The sequence below is a fragment of the Anabrus simplex genome, chromosome 5 (assembly GCF_040414725.1).
Source record: "Anabrus simplex isolate iqAnaSimp1 chromosome 5, ASM4041472v1, whole genome shotgun sequence".
NCBI classification, from domain to species: domain Eukaryota; kingdom Metazoa; phylum Arthropoda; class Insecta; order Orthoptera; family Tettigoniidae; genus Anabrus; species Anabrus simplex.
This window is the reverse complement of record NC_090269.1, coordinates 204,766,958-204,790,632: the sequence shown is the minus strand read 5'-3', so window position 1 is coordinate 204,790,632 and position 23,675 is coordinate 204,766,958. Positions and strand designations below refer to the sequence as shown.

Here is a 23,675-nt window from a genome sequence, read left to right as displayed (position 1 = left end):
CCATTTCATTTTTTTTTACTACCAGCTGGCTAAACCAAAGGCCATTATTGTTTAAAAAATCTTATAAGAAGACGTTTCTCTCTAGGAGTGTGACGAAATGTGCTATTCTGGTTGTTGAGAGTCGTCAAGCCTACTCTGTAGTTCAGTTCTCTCTATAGAACTTCAAAATGGTACGAACTCTTTCTTTAAAATCATTATAATATATTCAGCAATACATAAAATAGTGTTGTTAAACTAATAATGTCATTGACTTTACGTCCCACTAACTACTTTTACGGTTTACGGAGACGCCGAGGTGCCGGAATTTAGTCCTGCTGAAATTATTTCACGTGCCAGTAAATCTACCGACACGAAGCTGACGTATTTGAGCACCTTCAAATACCACTGGACTGAGCTAAGATCGAGCCTGCCCATTGGGGTCAGAAGGCCAGCACCTCAACCGTCTGAGCCACTCAGCCCGGCTAAAAATAGCGTACCTGATCTGTAACGGTTCAGCAGTACCAGATCTCTTATATTCCACCAATTAGAACACACCTCTCTAGATGTATCCATTAGGTAGCTTTTACTTACCTTCTAAAAGTTTGGCAATAAGTAATAATTTTACTGGTTGTACATTCTGTCAACAATTTTTATGCTGGGGTGTACCTTAATTAAGGCCACGGCCGCTTCCTTCCCATTCCTAGGCCTTTCCCATCCCATCGTCGCCATAAGACATATCTGTGTCGGTGCGACGTAAAGCAACTAGCAAAAAAAAAAAAAAAAAAAAAGTTCTTCAGAGACGTCGAGAAGCTGTAAATTTTGATCTCGCAGAAGTTATTTTAAATCCCGGTAAATCAACATACACGAGGGTAGTGTACCTTCGAATACTACCGGTCTGAACTGGGATCGAACTTATCCTTGGGCTCAGGATGCCACTGTTCTACCACCTGAGCACTCAGCCTGGTTTCTGCACAAGGAGAGGGAAGGGAATTGCTGTACTCATATGAAGGCATAAAGCAATCTAATCAAAATGTTGGTTTAAAAAAGTAGAATAAGTACAATATTGAGCAAAGTGATTACAGCATTCTTCCTCATCATTAGGATCCGTACTTACGTCTGTAGTCTATCTCAATGTGGCAACGACCAACTCATTACTTGACACTTTAAAAGAATATGTCATTGAAAGACCACATTATATTGGTCTGCGTCTATATTTCTTAAATGTTGAAAGAAGTAAGCTTGTATTTTTAAGTACTTTTAATATTGTGATCATGTTACTTCTAGTTTTACGTGAAATCCGAAGCACATGGACGTGGCATTCATTCCTTTCTTTCTTTTGTCTTTTATTACACGTGTTTTTGGCTGAAATTCGAAGTGCGGCTGCGTTGATGAGAAATGTTACGGCGTCACTCTCATCATCCTCTCGTCGTGATTGTTCTTTCTGCTCAAGTGAATACGTATATAGCTAGCGCAGTCATGTGGAGACTTCCATAGAACTAAACTGCTTATGCTGGTAGCTGTACATCCGGCCCACTGTTTCAGGTAGGCCGCGCAGGTTTGGTCTAATGTAAATGCAGGACAAGGTGTCAGACACACACATCGTAGTCACTCACCGCTATTTTGAGTATTTCGTGGCTAGTGATGTGTTTGAATAGAGGAAGAGAAAAAGAGATGAAGACAGTTCCTCGTTCATCACAATGGTCCCCATGGATCATTGCTGGAGAACACCTTAAAAGCAGTCCGGCTCCATGGCTAAATGGTTAGCGTGCTGGCCTCTGGTCACAGGGGTCCCGGGTTCGATTCCCGGCAGGGTCGAGAATTTTAACCATCATTGGTTAATTTTACCGGCACGGGGACTGGGTATATGCGTCGTCTTCATCATCATTTCATCCTCATCACGATGCGTAGGTCACCTACTGGTGTCAAATCAAAAGACATGCACCCGGCGAGCCGAACATGTCCTCGAACACTCCCGGCACTAAAAGCCATACGCCATTTCATTTTTACCTTAAAAGCAGCCAATGTGACGACAGTGTCATGAGTATAGCGTTTTGTGTTACAGTTCTAACTTTGTCGCCATTTACTTCCCTTGGTTTCAAACACAAACACATTGTAACGACTTGAAGGAACTATTATTGTGGAAGTACGTTGTATGTACTTTTGCCAAGTCATAAATTTACAGACTGGTCACGAAGTAGAGACCGACTTGACTGTTTGGTACCGTGTTTGAAATCTCAATTTCGTCACCTCAGTCCACATCCTATTTCTACTACAGTTCACCGTAAAAAGCTCCTAAAATACTCTAAAAATGGGGCGTACAACCAGACTGACATTATTTTGTTAGTCGGGTCGAAGTCCACTTAGACAGCTATTTTTATTTCTCTTAAAAACGGACCAAGTGAAACTCGTGGCATTTCCAGCTTAGTCTGCAAAGACGGCTGCTCCCTACGTTTTACTTCCTATTAACTATTTTTAGGGTTTTAGGAGACATCAATGTGTTAAACTTTGTCCCGAAGGAGTCCTCGTACGTGCCTAAAAATCTATCGACACTGGACTGACGTATTTGAACACCTTCAAATACCACCAGACTAAGCCGGAATCGAACCCACCAGCATGAGGTCAAAAGGTTCCCTATCGTATGATCTACTCAGTTCGACACCAGAATTTTATAGTAGAGATGATAATTTCGTTAAAAAATAGATTAAGGCACACAAACAACTGGGTTCCATTGAGTAGGAAGAGAATTAGAGTTGTGCCTGAAATACACTAGTTAAGGAAATATGAATGAGAGGCATCTGGCATAAGGAATTTGTTTTCTGCGTGAACAAACAACTCTTCATTATTTCATTCGTTGTAATAATAATAATAATAATAATAATAATAATAATAATAATAATAATAATAATAATAATAATAATAATAATAATAATAATAATAATGGCGTGTAGCCTCCGAAGAGGCCTGGTGCAGGTCTTTCGAGTTGAGGCCGTCTATAAGGATGGGGCCCTCCCTGTGATGAATTCTAATGCTGAAGACTACAGACACACCCAGCCCCTGAGCCACCAAAATTAACCAATGAAGGTTAAAATCTCCGACCCGGGCGGGACCCACTGGACCAAAGGCCAGCACGCTAACCTTTTAGCCATGGAGCCGGACATTGCATTCGTTAACGGAGTATTGTAGGTGCATTTTAGTCTATGGGAATTTTAGTTGAAGAACTCTTGTGTACATTACGTTTGCAACGATATCTAGTTGTTTGTAAGCCACCAAAGCCAAACCAAACCCCGAAGGGCCATGGCCAAGCGACTGCTGCTCAGCCAGAAGGCCTACAGATTATGAAGTGTCGTGAGGTCAGCACGACGAATTCTCTCGGCCGTTATTCTTGGCTTCCTAGACCGGGCCCACCATTTCACAGTCAGATAGCTCCTCAATTGTAATCACGTAGGCTGATTGGACCTCGAACCAGCCCTCGGATCCAGGTAAAAATCTCTAAATTGGCCAGGAATCGTATCCGGGGCCTCCGGGTAAGAGGCAGGCACGCTATCCCTACACCGCGGAGCCGGCTTTGTAAGCTACCAAATTTAGAAATATCCTTGAAAATAGATTAATTTTTAGCAGCAGTCGAAATAATAAATTAAACTAACTCCTCCTCGTCCATCGTCACCATAATTTTCCGCTGCAAACAAGTTAAGTCTCTTGAATATCCGTTGAGATACTTGAGATTAACCACCTGTTAATTATCTTATATATAATTTGTATGCATTCATAAACAATTCAGAATTGACAATCAATGAAGAGGTAGTCATTCATATAGATGGTCGTTTATGTAGAGCATTGTGTAAAAATAAATGAAATAAACTGTCTGTTATGTCGTTCCTGATATTCTCATTCCCTGACGCAAGGTTTTGTCCTACACTGTATATTCTTCTTCGGAAGTAATTGTATTTCGACCCCTCTTTGAGCTACTTCACTTTCTGCGCAAATTTTTGAATGCACTAGATAGGATTTTGGATAATATTGTTAGATAAGATTTTAGTTGAAGTTTCTCTTTCACTTTGAGCTGAAATAATTGTATATTGTGTTCAGTACAGACGCTACAAAAAACGGGCTCATTAACTTCAGTTTCAAAGTGTAAGTAACACACGTGTCCGCCTCTGTGATGTAGTGGTTAGTGTGATTAGCTGCCACCCCCAGAGGCCCGGGTTCGATTCCCGGCTCTGCCACGAAATTTGAAAAGTGGTACGAGGGCTGGAACGGGGTCCACTCAGCCTCGGGAGATCAAATGAGTAGAGGTGGGTTCGATTCCCACCTCAGCCATCCTGGAAGTGGTTTTCCGTGGTTTCCCACTTCTCCTCCAGGCAAATGCCGGGATGGTACCTAACTTAAGACCACGACCGCTTCCTTCCCTCTTCCTTGTCTGTCCCTTCCAATCTTCCCACCCCCCACCAAGGCCCCTGTTCAGCATAGCAGGTGAGGCCACCTGGGCGAGGGACTGGTCATTCTACCCAGTTGTATCCCCGGACCCACAGTCTGAAGCTCCAGGACACTGCCCTTGAGGCGGTAGAGGTGGGATCCCTCGCTGAGTCCGAGGGAAAACCCAACCCTGGAGGGTAAGCAGATTAAGAAAGAAAGTAACGCACTTAATAAATTCAATTACCCTCAGTTCAGTTCACTTATCTTGTGAACACAACAGTGTTTGTTAACTGTTTCAGCGTGTTAACTCAGCTGTGATCAGCGAAGTCAGAAGACATACACGCCACTGTTGCAATACAATGAAAACACACATACAGTATAAGCATAACGCGCGGTGTACTCTGCATTACGGACAAGATCTATCGATTTTCAGAGGTGGTGCAGTTTTAGGGCGTGTCTTGATCGGACAGCACAATGCAGATCCCGTATTTCAAAACCAACTTGTAAACAAGCTGTCCATGGCTAGCTCTACTACGGTTCACATTAAAGGGAATAGTCTCTTTAAGCTGACTGAGTTCACACTAAGCCAATTGATAGGCAAGTTCGACTTAGTAGCGTTAGTAGACTGTGAGTTCGTGTGACCAGGAGGTTATAAGTGTGCCAATTGATAGGCAAGTTCGACTTACTATCGTTAGTAGACTGTGAGTTCGTGTGACCAGGAGGTTATAAGTGACCAGGCAAATCAACCCAAGACACGAGGAGTAGGTTTGAAACGAATTGATAGTCGGTGGCTTTGCTCACTCCCAATGTTCTTGAGTGGCTTTTTGTCTGTCATCGTGTGGGCAGTCCTAGGACAGGCTGACGCATCGCAAGCCAGACATCGTCAGTGTTTTGATGGTTGTCGTGTTTTTATTATTGTTCATTCATTCATTCATTCATTCATTCATTCATTCATTCATTCATTCATTCATTCATCGTTACGATCATCTGTGGACTGCGTTTACACAAACTACCTGCCCTCCCGTCATGCAGACTAATGCCTTCTCCTTGCACTCTCGCCAGAGATCTTGAAGTCTTTGGTTTATCCTTTCTCGTTCTTCCACCGAGATGGTCCGTGGCTTGGCCAGTTGCTTCTCGGGTGCATTCCTCACTCTAGCAAAATTTTTCCTTAATGTTGTTCTGTCTTGCATCTCTTCCTCCTTGACACTCACATCTGCAAGGTCCTTGTGCGCCTGTGTAAGGAACCCAGGCTGTTTTTTTTCCTCTTTTTTTTGGTAGGATTATTATACTGACTCATCCTTTTAATGTGTCTATGAAAGGTCTGTCTCCTTTTCCTCATCGTCGTCTTAATTGTGCCGGTGGTTTTATAGATTTCCTGGTTCAATCTCAACAGTTTTCGAAGGAATCTTCTTTCTTCTTTTTTCAAACTCTGACTCTGTCACTTTTGTGTTTCCGCTCCATAAACCACTCTGCAGTAATGTTTTAATTTGGCTTGAATGGAGATGGACTTGTTGGTCTCATGGCATCTCTGAAAACCATTTCCGTCCACCTCACCCTCTCTGTTGATGCCTCCTTTTTATTTCTATTGGCAGTGAGAATTTCTTTCAGGTATTTGAATTTATGAATGCGATGGATGCTCCGGAATTGAGTATCAGTTTTGTCGGTGTCATCTGCTTTATCTGCGTTTATGAATGCTGTTTTTTTTAAGGAAATCCTTAAACCTGTTTTGGCTGCAACATTTTGTAGTTCTTCAACTTGCTTCTTGACTGTGTGAGGATTATTATTATTAAATGTAACTTGGAGATTTTAAGACCAAAATGATTTCGGTGGGGAAACAACCTAAGAGGATTGAATGTCTGGTCGGGAATACAAAACTGGAACAGGTAGATCATTTGAGAATATGTACTCTCCCAGAAGATTACGGGGAAATGCATCAAGGTGCAGCAAAGCTAATGCAGTAAGCTCGCAGCTGCGATCAACGGTATTCTGTAAGAAGGAAATCAGCAGCCGGACGAAACTATCTTTACATTGGTCTGTTTTCGGACCAACTTTGCAGTAAATGGGTGAAATCTGGATGGGTTCGGGATATTTTATTCATAAGTTGAAATTTACTGACATGAAAGTAATAAGAAAGTTTGCTGGTGCGAACAGGTTGAAACAATGGCAGAAGGGTACTCGCAATGAGGACATAACAGCTGACTTATGAATGAACTCGATTAATGAAGCGGTGCGCATAAACCAGCTTTGGTGGTGCGATCATGTGAGACGAATGGAGGAGTATAGGTTACTTAGATAATAATAGGCTCCATGGCTAAATGGTTAGCGTGCTGGCCTTTGGTCACAGGGGTCCCGGGTTCGATTCCCGGCAGCATCGGGAATTTTAACCACCATTGATTAATTTCTATGGCACGGGGGCTGGGTGTATGTGTCGTCTTCATCATAATTTCATCCTCCTCATGACCCGCAGGTCGCCTACGGGTGTCAAATCGAAAGACCTGCACTTGGCGAGCCGAACATGTCCTCGGACACTCGCGGCACTAAAAGTCATACTTTTACGAGAGTAATAGACTCGGCTATGGACTGTAAAAGAAGCAAATGGAGGCCAATACGGGAATAGTTTGACTGTTTTAATTAATAATAAGAGGAATAGAACTAAATGAGGACACAGAGCTACTGTAGTTGCAAACAGAGAATTTTGAATGCACGTATCACAGAGGTTTGTGATAGAACGCTGAAAGGCATAACAGTCTATGGTGAAGATTTTTATTTTTGCTGTTTTACGTCGCACCGACAAAGAGAGGTCTTCTGGCGACGGTGGGACAGGACAGAGCTAGGAGTGTGAAGGAAGCGACCATGGCCTTAAATAAGGTACAGCCTCGCGTGAAAATGGGAAACCACGGAAAACTACCTTCAGGGCTGCCAACAGTGCGAACGCGCTATCTTCCGATGTGTGCTGTATAGAGATTATACTATCTTCTGAAATGTCGGATTGAAAACCACTATAGTGTCCACGAAAACGTATTCAGGGCGTAATGGAAGCACTTTGCAGTCATAGCGAGAATGTGTAATATTTACTGTGCTCCAAATATTAATGTGTATCTACAGCATCTACAAAGGCATGACGTCTACCAAATATATAAAGCGAAAGAAAGTAATATTGTGTGATCCATGGCAACTGACACGAGTTATAACTAGGCTAGGATCTACATTTGTGAGTTTTTTCTCTCGTTAAAAATGAACACCCTAAAATCACGAGGTAGAACTCTCTTAACGGAATTCCCATAACTGAGTTTAGCATTGTCTTCAGACACATTAGCAGTGGCTGTTAACCCCTAGTTGAAAGCCTAGTGAGGTTAGATGATGTTCTAGTTTGACGCTTACTAAATTACGAGGGCTATTATTTTTCAATCTCCGATCGGTCGCGAAATTAAAACCACAGTGGGAATCAGGCGAATCGTTGTGCAGATGTGTTGCGCAGTGTCTCTAGTATGCCTGTCGACCGCATCGCCACACACTTGTCAGCTCTGAGGAAGGAAGAAAACCATCTCAAGACAGGGAAACAGGGCAGTACAGAACAGAAGAAAGGATATCTTTAGATAAAGCATGCGATGTCTCCCCTGTCAGCGACTTGCTGTGACCTACTCACTTCCTTGCTCTCTATGTCCATTTACAAAATAAATAAATATATATATTGTTTTGTTGATCTTGATTTGATCTCTTTTTTCCGGTATAAAAGATTATCGGGAAAATATATATAAAAAAAACACTGACAGGTGTACAAAGCATTTAAAACGTTGCCGGAACGATCTCCATATTAACTCCCTTTATAGTCTAGAGAGCTAGTTACCTGCTCTTAGACTTCCACATGGCTGCCAGTGATATTTCCCTTATCTTTCACTGTATCAGAAAAGGTATAAAAGAAAAATTCGCACGTAAACATGCCTAGGACAATAGAGTCTTCCACCAAGTGTGAAGTGCGTGCTGTCATTCGATTTCTTCATGCTGAGGGGTGCAATACAGCCGAAATTCATCGACGAATGAGTAATGCGTACGGTAAAATTTTCATGAGCGACAGCGAAGTGCGGCAATGGTGCAGGAACTTCGAAGCAGGATGTACAGACGTTCATGATGCAGGCTGTCAGGGAAGGAAGCGAGAGTAAGACGATGATCTTCTTCAGCGAGTGGATCAGGCGATTCGAGAAAATTATTGTCCTAGGCATGTTTACGTGCTCAGTTCGAGCTCAGAACTGACAAGTGCGACGTGACGCGGTCGACTGGCATACTGGAGACACTGCGCAACACATCTGCACAACGCTTCATCGGATTCTCACTGTGGTTTTAATTTCCCAACCGATCGGAGGTTGAAAAAAATAGCCCTCGCATTTACTGAATTATTTAAATTAAATAAATATAAATAAAATAAGAGAATATAAATGAAACGAATACAGGATTAATAAACATATTTTCATTACTTCTTTATCTTATTATATCTTTGGTGTGAACACCGACGATAGAGATGGTGTTCACAGTCCACTCATCCTGTTGGTAGGGGCAGTAGAATAACGCCCCACTATCCCCTGCTTGTCGTAAGAGGGACAAAAATGGGGGACTAAGGGCTCTCAAATTGGTCGCGCGGGTTGTCGTCCACGGTTCTCCTAGCTGAGTCTAGCGTTGCTTCCACTTACTTGAGCCAGGCTCCTTGCTTTCATCTTTCCTATCCGACCTCCCTTGGTCAACTCTAGTTGTTTTCCAACCCCGACGATATTAGGTGCCGAGGCGTAGGGGGTCTTTCATTTTAACGCATTTCGTGCTTATCTTTCATTGGCCGACAACTTAATTTTTGAATTGTTGGGTCGATTCCCTTTTTCCCCCCTCTGGTTAGTGTTAATAGGGGATGTTTGCCGAGTTGTACGTCATCTTAAGGCAACAATCACCACCACCGCCACCACGCACGGTCCAATCTGAGCGTTCTCGCTCATTACACTCCACCTCTAGCCTGTGCCAAGCGGGTAGTATTCACCATGCGTTTCATTTTTGGACGTTTTGCGACCACTGTTGAAAAGGATGTGACACGTCCCTACCGGTTTAAATGTGATGTATGCGTCAGTCGTTTTAACTGCGTGTTACCGTAGTCATAATAATTATTCTACACATTTTAGTTATAATATCTCGGGACGAGCCCCTTTAACTGCAGGATTTCAGTTATATTTTATTGATAAAAACTAATATTTAGTAACATAAGACCAGCGTATGAAATGAGCCAAGGAAAAAAAAAAAAAAAAAAAAAACCACACACAAATCAAAGCACTTAGGTAATAAAAACAAAACATTTCACTCAAATGTTTTTCTTGTCCACTCACTACACATACAGTATATTTTGCACTCCCACATCTTCTATATTGAATATATGAAATACGAATTTTGTCTGTACATTACTCAGAATTTTAAAAAATGAATTTCTGTATCGGTCATGTCCGCGGTAAGAAGGAAATGTAGTTTTTGTATTTTCCGTCATCTATGTATGTATGTATGTATGTATGTATGTATGTATGTATGTACGCGCATCACGAGAAAATGGTTGAGCAGAATGTAATGAAAATCGGTATGTAAAGTCGCGAAATAAGGCGCTACAATTTAGGCTATAAAAATTGTATTTACGCTGAGTGAAATGATAGTTTAGGGGAAAGCCTAAAATGTAATTCTCAAATATCTATGCTATTAGTGGCCCTATCGATAAATATTACAAACAAAAGTTATACAGAATACAGTTTCCTATAATTTATGTCCTGTACAGTTCTACCCTACCGATTATAACAAAATTCATGAATTCAGACTTTTATCGCTTAGTCCATATCAACGCTGAGCATCGCTAACACGGGAATATTGTTCAGTTATGCCCGCTCCGTGGCTAAATGCTTAGCGTGCTGGCCTTTGGTCACAGGGGTCCCGGGTTCGATTTTCGGCAGGGTTGGGAATTTTAACCATAATTGGTTAATTTCGCTGGCACGGGGGCTGGGTGTACGTGTCGTCTTCATCATGATTTCATCCTCATCACGACGCGCAGGTCGCCTCAGGACGTCAAATCAAAAGACCTGCACCTGGCGAGCCAAACTTGTCTTCGGACACTCCCAGCACTAAAAGCCATATGCCATTTCATTTCATTTTGTTCAATGGTGTTAACTGGCTTTGTCGTGATTGTCTTAAGGAGAAAAATCTCATGGTGATCAACCCATATCGACGAGGAAAATAGCGAAGATGATTAGCAAAATGAGAAAAAAATTGTAAAGAAACGATTGCTTGGAGAGTAAAACAAGAAAGTTATGAAAGGAGGAAGAAGGACTTCCTTTACTTTAGATGTTTTAATATAACACACACACACACACACACACACACACACACACACACACACACACACCGAGCGAGTGGCTGCGCGGTTTGGGTCACGTAACTGTCAGCTTACTTTCGGGAGATAGTGGGTTCACACCAGGAAAATGCTGGGGCTGTACCTTAATTAAGGCCAAGGCCGCTTCCTTCCAACTCCTAGGCCTTTCCTATCCCATCGTCGCCATAAGACCTATCTGTGTCGGTGCGACGCAAAGCAAAAAAAAAAAAAGAAAAGGATCAAAGCATGCTCTCATGTTAGACCATATAGACTTGACGCCGTGATTGGACAAGAAAAATGTTTGAGTGAAGTGTTTTGTTTTTGACATAACTATGTCTTATCTGAAAATTTGTGTTACAGAAGTTAGTGTGACGTAAGTGTAACCCTAGCAACCGTGCAGTCTGTGATGTAAGGTATGGATGGATGGCCAGACAGTATTTCCTAGCAGCCGTGCAGCCTACCTTATGGCTGGCGGTCATCTGACATTAGCAGCCGTTGATGGATAGCCATTACATATTTATGGTCATGTGATTTTCGCAAAGGGATAAGTGGTTTCTTTTCGTATCTGGAGGGGCGTAGGAGCAGGAGTGCAGGCCTTCTGATTCTGGCTCAGTCCGGTGGTATTTGAAGGTGCTCAAATACGTCAGCCTCGTGTCGGTAGATTTATTGGCGCGTTAAATAACTACTGCGGGACAAAATTCCGCCACATAGCCGTCCCGAAAACCGTAAAAGTAATTAGTGGACCGTAAAAACTATTATTATTATTATTATTATTATTATTATTATTATTATTATTATTATTATTATTATTATTATTATTATTTAATAATTGTATAGCCTCAGCTACTGTGTGCAGTTATTTTGACCAGACAGTATTTATGCTGCCTGCATGTCAATTTTTGACATTTCATGTTTCACTTCCAGGTGGCAGACAACCCAGAACTCTCTTGGTTGGCCTAGGCTGAGTTTGAATTAATTTTGTAAAATAAACCTCTAATGTCACACCAGGGATCTTTTACATGTTGACATCATAGGACATGGGGTGTGAAATGGATTTTTTCCCCCCACCCTTCAGATATACAATTGCCTCTGCTGAGTTTGAATCCATGCTCTAACAATGATCCACAGAGAGAGCTACCTAATAACATTAAAATGCATACATTCCCTGTAACAATTAAACATTATATTTCCATTTGGTATCAGTTGTAAATATTGTATAAAACAGGTGTTGTGGGGGTCTTTCTTTCAGGGTCATATTTTTTTCTAAATTAACATATTTAACTTTTTTGGGATTAATGAGAAGAGTATTGTAAACATGATATGGGCTCTTTGCCTATTAACATATTTAACTATTTTGGCATTAATGAGAAGAGTATTGTAAACATGATATGGGCTTTTGGCTTATGCCATGTCAAGAAAACAAGGTGAAACTCTTATTAATATTTCCATGCAGATTAGGGGAGCAAAATGTTCAAAAAATCCCTGAACCAGTTAATACATTACCTCCACTTTTGTACTTTGAAATTGTGTAGATGAAAATTCTTGTATTTTGTGTTGTTACAGACGATCACATGTGACTGTGAGGCTACGCCCGCGATGCAGATGAAGGCCTTCCGCCAGAAGGGTGAGAAAGTAGAGGTGTCTCATTACCGAGTGAACGTGAACCGCTTCCGAGCAAGGCTCAACATCATCTGTATCACTGAGAAGCTGCTTGCAGACGTCAAGTGTGACGGCTGGCCAGATGTGAGTACAGGAACACTCCTTGTTTTCACAATAGTCACAATAAAGATTTTAAAATACCTTCCAGGTCATAATGTGTTCTTAAGAACACAAAATGCAGTAGTTGATGGTCCTACAGTGATGTTTCAAAATAAGAAATGGGGACATGAATCTGTCATTGCCTATTAAGATAGCAATCAACACCACTTACTAAGAAACAACAAATGTTATTGTAGTTTTTCTAGTGACAAAATTCTGCTACATTTGAATTTTTGTTGCATTTTCAAATATTCTCTGTTAACTTAAGCTTTAATTCATTGTTGTTGGTTCTTATGCTTGTTTTTGGTGTTGTTATGAAGTGGATGATGGTGTAGGTGAAGCAAGTGGATCATGACTAGAATGCTTGGAAAAATATGGAAGAGGCCTACAATCAGAAGTTGGTAGTTAAAAGGTTAAGAAGAATAAGTGTTTAGACTTGACACCTTTTGTCATCAGACCTGGACTTAGGGTGCTTGATGTCCTAGGCACACTTCATTTCTCTGGCTCCTCCTATTCTATTATAAGTGAAGTGTACAGGATAGTGAGAAAGCTTGATATTTAAGGATTAAGGGTAGTTGATTATCTATTAACAAATTCAGTATTTGTTGGTTTTTTAAAAACTTGGTACTTTGCATAACACACATTGAATTGGAAAGCTTCTAAGATCTGTGTGTGAACAGATTAGGAATAGTGTACGTGCGTTAGTATTGCTTCTTGAAAAGTATTTCCTTTGATTCGCACTTCCCACTGGTGATGATTCGAGGAACCCTGATGGTGCTGCGATATGTCTAGGAAGTTATGCAACTGTGTGTGCTTTCCATTCTTGAACAGCTCGACAACATCATTTTCCAGCAGGATAATGCCCAGTTTCACTCATCACGATATCTCTGGCCTGCCTTCATGATGCCAACATACTTCCTTGGCCAGCAAGGTACCGAGACCTCTCACCCATCAAGAACCCTTGGAACAAAATTAGATGGTAGCTACAACAGATTTGGAGGGTCAGTTGTGCCAGCTATGGCAAGATCTTCTTCAGGAGGATATCTGATGTCTGTATGCGTCCATGCTGGACCATATCGCCACCTACCTCCGCGCTACGGGTGGTCCAACACCATACAAAGTGAATCCTGCAAATTATTCTGCTATAAATGCTTGGTGTAATACAATATTTTGAAGTTTTCTTTATACTACCATTTCCCATGCCTGTTCCCACTTATGTAGCCCTGTGATGGTTCCTTTATAGGATGCATTTTTTTTGTTTCTATGATATTTCGTTAGAGTGATGTATTGTGTGTAAATGAAGAGGTGTGTGTTGAGTACAACACAATCACCCAGTCCCTGAGCCAGAGAAATGAACCAGATGCAACAAAAATTCCCATCCTGGATAGGAACTGAAGGCTGTTATGCTTGCCATTTAGTCAAGGAACATGGCATTGATCAAGACAAAGCTCCAATATTCAGGAATGAAAAAGTTTTTGTAAAACAAATTACTAGGTATACTATTTTGAAATGTGCGTACATTTCTTTTTAGCTGGCCTCACAGTCTAGGGGTAGCAAACCTGCCTATCATCGGGAGGCCTCAGGTTTGATTTTGGGTTAGGTCAGGGATGATTTCTGGGATCTGAGGACTGGTTTGATATTCACTTAGCCTAGGTGAGAACTATTGAGGAGCTCTCCTACGGTGAGTTAGTGGTCTCGGTCTAAAAAGCTAAGAATAATAGCTAAAAGGATTCATCACACTGATCATGCTTCACTTCATAATCTACAGGCCTATGGGCAGTAGTTGCTTCAGCAGGCTAAGATCCACTAGAGCTCAAGCATGATGGAGATTACAATTTTTGTTAGCAGAAATGAAATATAGGTACCGTACTGTGTTGTTAAGCTCTGTGCTTAAAATGTTTAGGAGTTTGTATTCCTGGTCAGGTCAAGGGCAGCTCAAGTTTTTCCCTCCCTCTCTCCTTCACTGCATCCAAACGTTGGCTATATGCAAGAAATTGAGCTAGTAACCTAGTTGTTGCAATTTTTTAGTAGAAAGCTTCTGTAGATGAAACTTGGAGAGCATTGATGAATCAGAGAAATCCTCTTAATGTCAACTAATAGCTGCTAGCCCATTTTGATTGAGAAGGAAGGGGCAATGAATAAAAGAGACTGCTGCTTTAATGCTAAACATTTAATTTTTCTGTAACCCTTCCTTTTCTTTTTGTTTTACTCTTCAGATACTATGAAAAATCTGACCGCTGAGGAACTGGTACTTATGGTGTCTCAGAGCTCAAAGATTTCCCATTCTGCTTTACATCAGCATGTCTTTTATCTTTCATCATTTATTCATAAATTAACTCTGTTTGATTCCCACTATACAGTAGGAGTAACTGTTTATGAGTTCATTCACAATAAGTCATGATTTAAAAGTGTATGTATCAAACACATTATGCTATAAATTTAGTGTGCTTTGATATTAAAACATGAATTTCTATTTTCTTCTGCCCTTTCAGATCAAAGTAGCTCTTGCATCAGTTGGGAGCATCAAGAGCAATTTGGACGAGCAGCAGCTGCAGGATGTCATCACTGAAATCGTCGTCACGGCCTTGCGGAACACCAGTGTACACCTCAACCTGTCACAGTACCCTACATGTCCTAGATTAATTCGTCAAACACATAATGCAGGCAATTTATTGCCTTTACATTATGACAGCCTGGTTAGTGTCTACTGAATTTGGATGTTCGTGAAATCTATAGTACTATACATTTACATATATGAAGTTCTCTTGTTGATGGTATATTATAGTGTATTAATTGCAGTTTTAATTTGATTGATTGATTTTTAATTATCTGGGAATCAATTCTAATCTTTAAGAAAGACTCTTCATCAGGTTCTTGTATGCTCAGAATTAATGGTCCTCCAAAGTACTCCCCCACTTGTGAACTTGTGGGGCAATCACTCATGTTAACTGAGCCCAGGTGGCAGATTCCCTATCATTTCTTTACCATCATTGCTTCCATTTTGTGCCCCAATCTACCTACCTGTTATCATTTTTATGTGACCTCTGTTGGTTAACTTGTATTCAATTCTACATATGGTATTAGTGTTGTGTGGTATAGAGAATTCCTTATTTTACACATCTCATGACCTTTCTCTTTCTTTATCCAACTCTTACATTTTTGATGGGTCAGAATGCTTCTTCCTTCCTTCATTGATTTTATTTGGGATGATAGTTACATTGTTGCTTTGTAGATCAACACCAATCATGATGTACGAGTTAACATACTTATTCAATCAATCACCTTTGATAACATGTATTAAATGAGTATTTGTTGTCTAGAATTACAACTTTATCTTAATTTTATGATCTTTGCTACTTTTTAAAATTCCACTCAAACTAATTTGTCTACTAATGTTATTCCAAGCCATCTCTCCACTCACAGCTTGAAACATTCTGCTCATTACAAGATATTAGAATCATTCTGTATTGACGGTTTTCACTTTACAAAGGTGAAAAATGAGAGTTTCCTCCTAATTCAATACATCATATATTCCATCATTAGACGGAGTAAACAAATTCAAACGTGTTTTGGCTCATTTGAGCCATCTTCAGTGAAAAATGAATGGGGTTGAAATAATTTACATAATATAAGTTAAAAAATGCTAAAAAAACATGATGAAGGAGCAAATGAAAAAACAAACAAATGAGAGCCTAGACAGAAACAAAATTAGCACAAATATACAATATTTACATCAATATGAGGAGCAAAAGACAACTCACTGTGACAAAATTCAGTGAAACAGGTGTTAAATTAAAATAATAATTGAAAGTAAAAACTGTGTTAACCTAAGAAAAAAAAAGGAATGAAAAACAAATGATATAGATGGAAATGAACAATAGTAGCACAGGTTGAAATCACTGTTGAAAATTCAGGCAGAAAATCATCCTTATAGAAACCCATCACATCAAATTGGTTAGGAGGGGAGTGGGAGCAAATTTTTTTTGAGAAACCAAGCCTGATATAACGTGCAGGCAAAACGCCGGTGACAAGGGAAAACACTGATGAAATTTAAAGCTTTAGAAACAGCAGCATTTTCAATATCTTCTCAATCTAGCGGTCCCTTTCTTGATTTGACATTCTGCTCAGTCAAGTTGTTTGTTTCCTTACTTCCAAGTCTTCTCAGTCCAAAATTTGCAACATTTTTGTAATACTACTCTTTTGTCAGAAATCACCCAGAACAAATCGTTCTGCTTTGCTTTAAATCTTTTCCAGTTCTGATATCAAGTAATCCTGGTAAGGGTGCCATACACTAGAACCATACTCTAATTGGGGTCTTACCAGTGACTTATACACCCTCCTCTTTGCATCCTTACTACAATGCCTAAATACCCTTATAACTATTTATAGTCTCTCTCTGTAAGAGGTGCCTCATCATTCCTTCTTCCCTTCTTATTATCCCTTCAGTTCTAACAATACTTTGCTCAGGTCTGTTTCACCTTCTCCTTTCCACCTAGACTCTGCTAATCCCAGTATGTTCTTATTTCTTCCTCCACTTTCCAGTTTAGAACACTAAAGCTTAAGGTACCTAATGATAATGCTTCTTGCCATGTCAAGTACTGTTGTATCCAATCTTCAATCCAAAGCTTATTTTCTGCGTGAAAGTATATTTTATCAACTACTTGTTAGCTGGACCTACTATAGCTTTGTTAGCTGCCACTTTTCAGGATTCTTTAACAGCTACCATAGCAATTCTGGGCACTCAAAGTCCTCACTGTACTTCATCACAATAGGTAGCTCCTACTTCATGCTGCAATCTGTCTCCCTTGCTTGCTCCATGACACAGATAAAGAGGTGGACTTGTGGGAGATCATGTTGAAATTATACACCAGGGGAAATGGAAATTGTAACACTGCAAAGGAATAGATCATTTATGTTGATATTGGAGATATGGAATGGTCCAGCTATGTTAAATGATATCATTTTCAGGCCAATCGGATGGTTCATACAGCCCTCTCCATCTGATTGGTCACGGATGAACTATCTCCTCTATGCAAAGCCCAGTAGAGCTTATACAACATGTAGTCTGGGAGGTGCAGTGATATAAGAGTTCACTTGTGAAACATGCCTCATCAATGGGTATGAGCAGGGTATCAATAATCGTCACGAGTTGAGAGGGCCCTGCTAAAAATCTTTGAGAAGATACTGGAATGACAGAACTTTAGCAGAGCCCGAATAATTGGTTTGTGGCTATCCGTATAGGCTGTAATGCACATGTTGGCCGAAATATATCTATGGCATAATGCGTATGACAGCAGTGGTCAACTGAAGGGAATAATTTTCATGTTGAGGCTCGTATTGATGGATATGACTCTATTTACAGAAATAGAAGTTTAAATCCACCTAATCAATACATTGGATTTAAGATAATTAAAATTAACTTGTTCAAAGTTTGAAACAATTCGCAACCCTTCACATTCAGCTGGCTTATGATCTTGTGTCCCTACAGCAAGTGTTCCACTGAACCCACAACATTGATGGTTGAGAGTGTCCTAGTGTCGGGAATGGTCACACTAGGAAAATGAATGGCATAGTGATCATTCAAATTTTGAATGACTTAATTTTAATTATCTTAAATCCAATATATTGATTAGGTGGAATTAAACTTCTAGTTTTGTAAATAAAGTCAATTGAAGGGGCACCTGCTTGGATATTTGGGACAGAACCCATCCAGTGAACAACAGTGCAGGAGAATTAGTGCATCAGGCCCCATGATAGGCTTCCGAGCAACGGCAGCAGAAATTAAAGCTACTGTGGCACCACATGTCACAACCATTCACATGCAGCTGGCTTACGATCTCATGTCCCTACAGCAAGTGTTCCACTGACCCCTCAACATTGATGGTTGAGAGTGTCATAGTGTCGGAAATGGTCACACTGGGCCAATGAATGGCATAGTGATGAATTGTGCTTTCGTCTCGTCTACAATGATCATCACAATCATGCCTGGGAGAGAGGTTGTGCTGTTCTTGCTGTCAAGAGACACATGAGGCAACTTAAGCATTACTGCCTGGTAAGCTATTGGATTTCATGTGAAATTGCCTTTTCTGATTGTTGAGGATACAATGACTGCTTGGCAGTTTGTGGACAGGTTTATCAATCTGGTGGTTTTCCCTTGAATGACGATCATTGCAAATGCAATGTTTCAGCAGGGCAGTGCCTACCTTCACACTGCTGGCACCTCCAAGGAAGCTCTTCAAAACATTATGCTTTTATAGTGGTCCACCAGATCCCTGGACCTAAGCCCTCTTGAACATATGTGGGACATAATGGGTAGATGCCTGAACAACTCCCCTCAGCCACCCCTAAGTGTGGGTGAACTGACCTTTGCGGTGCAGCAAGCATGGGCCAAAATTCCACAGGGTGTGATACTAGGGCCTTACTGACTCCATACTGTGCACGATTCAGCAATGTATTGTTGCAGCTTATGGTGGGGACTCCTTGTACACTTGTTTCCACATGTGTGCACAGAGGCACCTGAACATGTTATCATCATATAGCTGCCTTACACTTGTCCACCATACACACTTGGAGTGTTGTAGACAGACCCCTTCATTGTACTGGAATTTCCAATTTTTCCATAGTATACTTTCTTAACGCATCTTTTACCCAGGTGCATAATATAATTGGTTAAGCACTCATCTTTGATGTTTATGTTGGGGGTTTGAATTATGCTACTCAATGATATTTAGAAGTGTTGAAATGCGAGAGACTCATGTCAATATATTAAATTATACATTAAAGAATCCCTTTTCATTGCAAAACTTCTGCACTCCAGTATCTTCTCAAAGAGCTTTAGCATAATTGTGCAGCTGGCTGCCCATTCGAACCAGCGCAGTGTGGCTGGGCTGGCTTGTCTAAAATGCAGGCAGCTTACATGCCAGGCTTACATCACAGTCAAGCAAGAGAGTGAACACTCTTAGCGAGGCACAGAACAGTGGTGTCCGATTGTGACTGTGAAGCTTTCCTTGCACCATTTTCAACACAATGTTGATTGGAGTTCAGTATTAAAAAACGCTATAAGCCCAAGAGAAACCATCTTTTTCAAATATTCTTGTTTGATTTATACTGTGCTTAATATTAACATAGTTTTATTTTTATATACATTGGCAGAAAAAGAATATCCAAACACCATTAAATAAGGAATGTAGAATACGGAAATTTTGGCAACATATTTGTCGAGGGAACGTATTTAATTGATTAAAGGTACAAGACTACAGGTTAATATCTGCGCGAGAAAAGCCATCGCAAATGTGCCATGCTGGTCCATTAATAACCGGTGTAATCACCTGACTGTTGAATGCAGGCATGCAAACGTGCATGCATTGTATCGTACAAGTGCCGGATGTCAGCTTATGGGCTGGAGTTCCATGCCTGTTGCACTTGATCGGTCAATACAGGGATGGTTAATGCCGGTTATGGATAAAGCTGAAGTTGTTGTCTAATGATGTCCCATATGTGCTCGTACATGGGGGCATGCATTATCCTGTTGGAAAACACTTCTGGGAAGGCTGTTTATGAATGGTAGCACAACAGGTCGGATCACCAGACGGACGTACACATCTGTAGTCAGGGTGTATGGGATAACCACAAGAGTGCTCCTGTTGTCATAGGAAATTGCTCCCTAGATCAGAACTCCCGGTGTAGGTCCAGGGTGTCAACACTGCAGACAGGTGGAATGCAGGCACGCGCCTGGCGTCCTTGTAACCACTACACGGCCATTACTGGCACCAAAGCAGAACTGGCTTTCATCGGAAAACACAACGGACTTCCACTCCATCCTCCAATGAGCTCTCGCTTGACACCACTGAAGTTGCAGACCGTGGTGGTTTGAGGTAAGTGGAATACACGCCTCAGAGCATCTAGCTCGGAGCTGTCCTTCAAGTAACCGATTTTGAACAGTTCTTTGCGTCATTGTGGTGCCAACTGCCGTTTGAATCGCTGCTGCAGATGCAGTCCGCTGTGCCACAGCCATACGCTAAATACGGCGGTCCTCCCTCTCAGCGATGCCATGGGAACGTCCGGAGCCTGGTCATCTTGGGTGCATATCTTCTCATGACCACTGCTGCCAGCACGCATGCACAGTGGAGGTACCTATTCCTGCCAAGTCGTTCTGCAATAGTGCGGAAGGAAAATCCACCTTCACGTAGCCCTATTAAACGTCTCGTTCAACCGCAGTGAGCTGTTGATACTGGCCTCTTCGTTGTTGTAAATACATTATTGACCCACTCACAATCACACTGTCCAATCTCACAGGTAACTAATGCTCTCGCACAGTACAGCCCGTATTTAAAGCAAACTTGATGTGAAACGTCATGGGGCCACTACTAGCGCCATGCTAATGCGATTTGCATGAAATTTGAATCAGTGTTATCTCTCAGATGTATAAATATGCCTATCAGTATTCGTTAATCTAGCAGAACCCCTTCATGGTGTTTGGATATTTTTTTCTGCCAGTGTATTTACATATTCAAAGAAAACTGACACAGAACAATTTTTGTGTTACAATATACAGTCACTCAAAAATGGAACAAGTGCATGGTATTATATGTTCCTCACAGGTAATATTTTAACAGACTTAATTTTAGTTGTTATCAAACCGAGCGACTGGCTGCACGGTTTCAGTCAATTAGCTGTCAGCTTGCATTCGGGAGAGAGTGGGTTCAAACTCCACTGTCAGCGGCCCTGAAGATGGTTTTCTGTGGTTTCCTACTTTCAAATCAGGCAAATGCTGGGGCTGTACCTTTATCAAGGCCTTGGTGACTTCCTTCCTATTCCTAGCCTTTTTCCTATGCCAGCATCGCCATAAGAACTAACATAAAGCAGATTGTAAAAAAATAAAATTGAATGACCAAAATATAATAAACCCTTTGGATACTGACAGCAGACGTTATATCTTTGTCTCGGAGAAAAGTATAACTGCCAGAAACTTATACAACACCATGTGCTCATTCTCTTTTTGAGTGATTGTACAAAGATACAAGGTTGAATACAAGCTACGATTTTCAATTTCTTGGATGGGAATGACAAGATTTTTACTAAGGAAAGTATAATTAATGTTATTCATTCTGTAAAATGTAATACATACTATAATTCAACAAGTTTTATGTTTGATTTTGCTCAATGTTCTAATGCGTTTGCCAGCCCTGCAGTGTAGGAGTAGTGTGCCTGCCTCTTATCCGGAGGCCCCGGGTTTGATTCTCATATCATGGATTTTTACCTGGATCTGAGGGCTAGTTTGAGGTCCACTCAGCCTCCGTGATTACAATTGAGGAGCCATCTAATGGTGTGATAGTGGCCCCAGTCTAGAAAACCAAGAATAACAAGCGTGAGGATTTGTCGTGCTGACCACATGACACCTCGTAATCTGCAGGCCTTCGGGATGAGCAGCAGTTGCTTGGTAGGCTGTGGTCCTTGGGGGCTGTTTAGTCAATGGGGGTTGATTTGATTCTAATGTGTTTTGAGATTTTCCTTGCTCTCTGAGTTTCTGAAAATGGTATTTAGAAACTTATATTCAACTATTTTTATTCAGTCATACCCTACAACGGTCTTATGCAAATTAGTGTGTTTTGTTCTGTAGTGGTGTTCTACATTATACTTTTTGATATAGCAGACTGTCCACATAATAGGCATTTTGCGTGGTCTCCTGTTTGTACGAAAGAACTGTTCTTTCCACTGGCTCTCTCTAGTCACATTCAGTGAGGCTCTCCTTTTCCATTAGTTTTTGCTTCCATTTTGAACTTTGGTATCACCGCAGTGTTCGAGAGTGACTGGCAGACATTCGCCCGACACTGATCTTCATGGCCTGTGATGTAACCACATCACTGTGGCTGAAGCACTCACATTGATCACCTGCCTGCCCACATATGTGCTGTATGCCCGTAGGACAAAAACCTGGGGAGCAAGACAGATCTGTAGTAATTGGAGAGGCATTCATTTATGCTTTCCAGATATATTTTAATTTTTGCATTATAGTATTTTTTACCATTGTTTTAATGCAATTTTCATATTAAATTCATCCATTTAAAACTATTTATTATTTAATTGTTTTTCTTTGTAGCATATGGGCTACTTTCCTAGAAATATCACAGGACAAGTTTGGCAGCCAGGTGAAACTGTTATTTCAGGCAGTTCCCCACAGAGGGTGAGCTACGTCTACCATGTGTGTGGAATGTTTTAAGTGTTGCCTGTAAAAGTCTAGTAAATGTAGGAGAGAAGATTTATGAAATGTGCTTTGCGACTTTGGACATGATAACATTCTGGCATTGACTTGATGTGAATGAAAGGATAGCCGGTTCTGAGGATGCCTGCCCTGTAACTCTGATAAGATTTGTGTACAAATCGTGCTTGTCACTCCAATGTCTGTTGAATGTGACTGATATTGATGTTTTGACTATCTCTGTAGCAGTAGTTTTGTAAAAGAGTCCATCTATTAAATCAAATAATGCTTGTGACAGGCTTATTGATGACATTTTCTTTATAGAAAGAAAGTAGTAGATAAGAAAACCATTTAGTATTTCTTTATTTGCTCATTTTGTTTGACCAAAACAGTGACCAGATAAGTCATTAGAGAACAAAGTGAACAAGGTAACATGTGTGATATATTAACTTATGTGAAAAATGTAGTATCACTCAGCATGCAAGAAGCACCAATTCCACATGAGCATCTTTGAGTAGCACATTTAACTGTTGTAGAAATATCTCTTGGATTTATGGTGTATAAGAGAGACAACTACAGATAAACTTTACATTTTACAAATACTTTGTTCTGCTTCCTCAGAAATGGACAGTGATTTACCGTGTCTGTTCTAATAATGTTGAAAGGTTTGAATTCAGTTGACCATTGATAAAATACGCTATATAGGTACCGGTACTATTATATTACGGTATGAGAAGGAATTGATATTGACATATTTGCTCCATGTCTAATGAGTTAGGAAATAGAAAATAACAAGACCATCAGATTAATTAAGTAAAGTTAAAATTAAGATTAAAAAAAAGACAAGTTAATAAGATATAAACCAAAAAAACTTAAGATGAGAGTGATGAGAACAAAGTATAAAGTATAAATGCAATAGCAGATTGCTGTGAGAAGAAGGAACAA

At 40.6% G+C, this 23,675-nt stretch overlaps 1 protein-coding gene across 7 annotated transcripts in view; it reads left to right on the top strand.

Moving 5' to 3' along the window:
* LOC136873917 (phospholipid transfer protein C2CD2L) overlaps positions 1–23,675 on the top strand; it is a 430,499-nt gene that overhangs the window by 314,617 nt on the left and 92,207 nt on the right. For all 7 annotated transcript variants that reach the window (XM_067147258.2, XM_067147261.2, XM_067147262.2 and 4 more), the window contains exons 3-4: positions 12,338–12,517; positions 15,025–15,228. In XM_067147258.2, the coding sequence (XP_067003359.2) occupies positions 12,338–12,517; positions 15,025–15,228 (384 nt within the window). The remainder of the gene's footprint in view (positions 1–12,337; positions 12,518–15,024; positions 15,229–23,675) is intronic.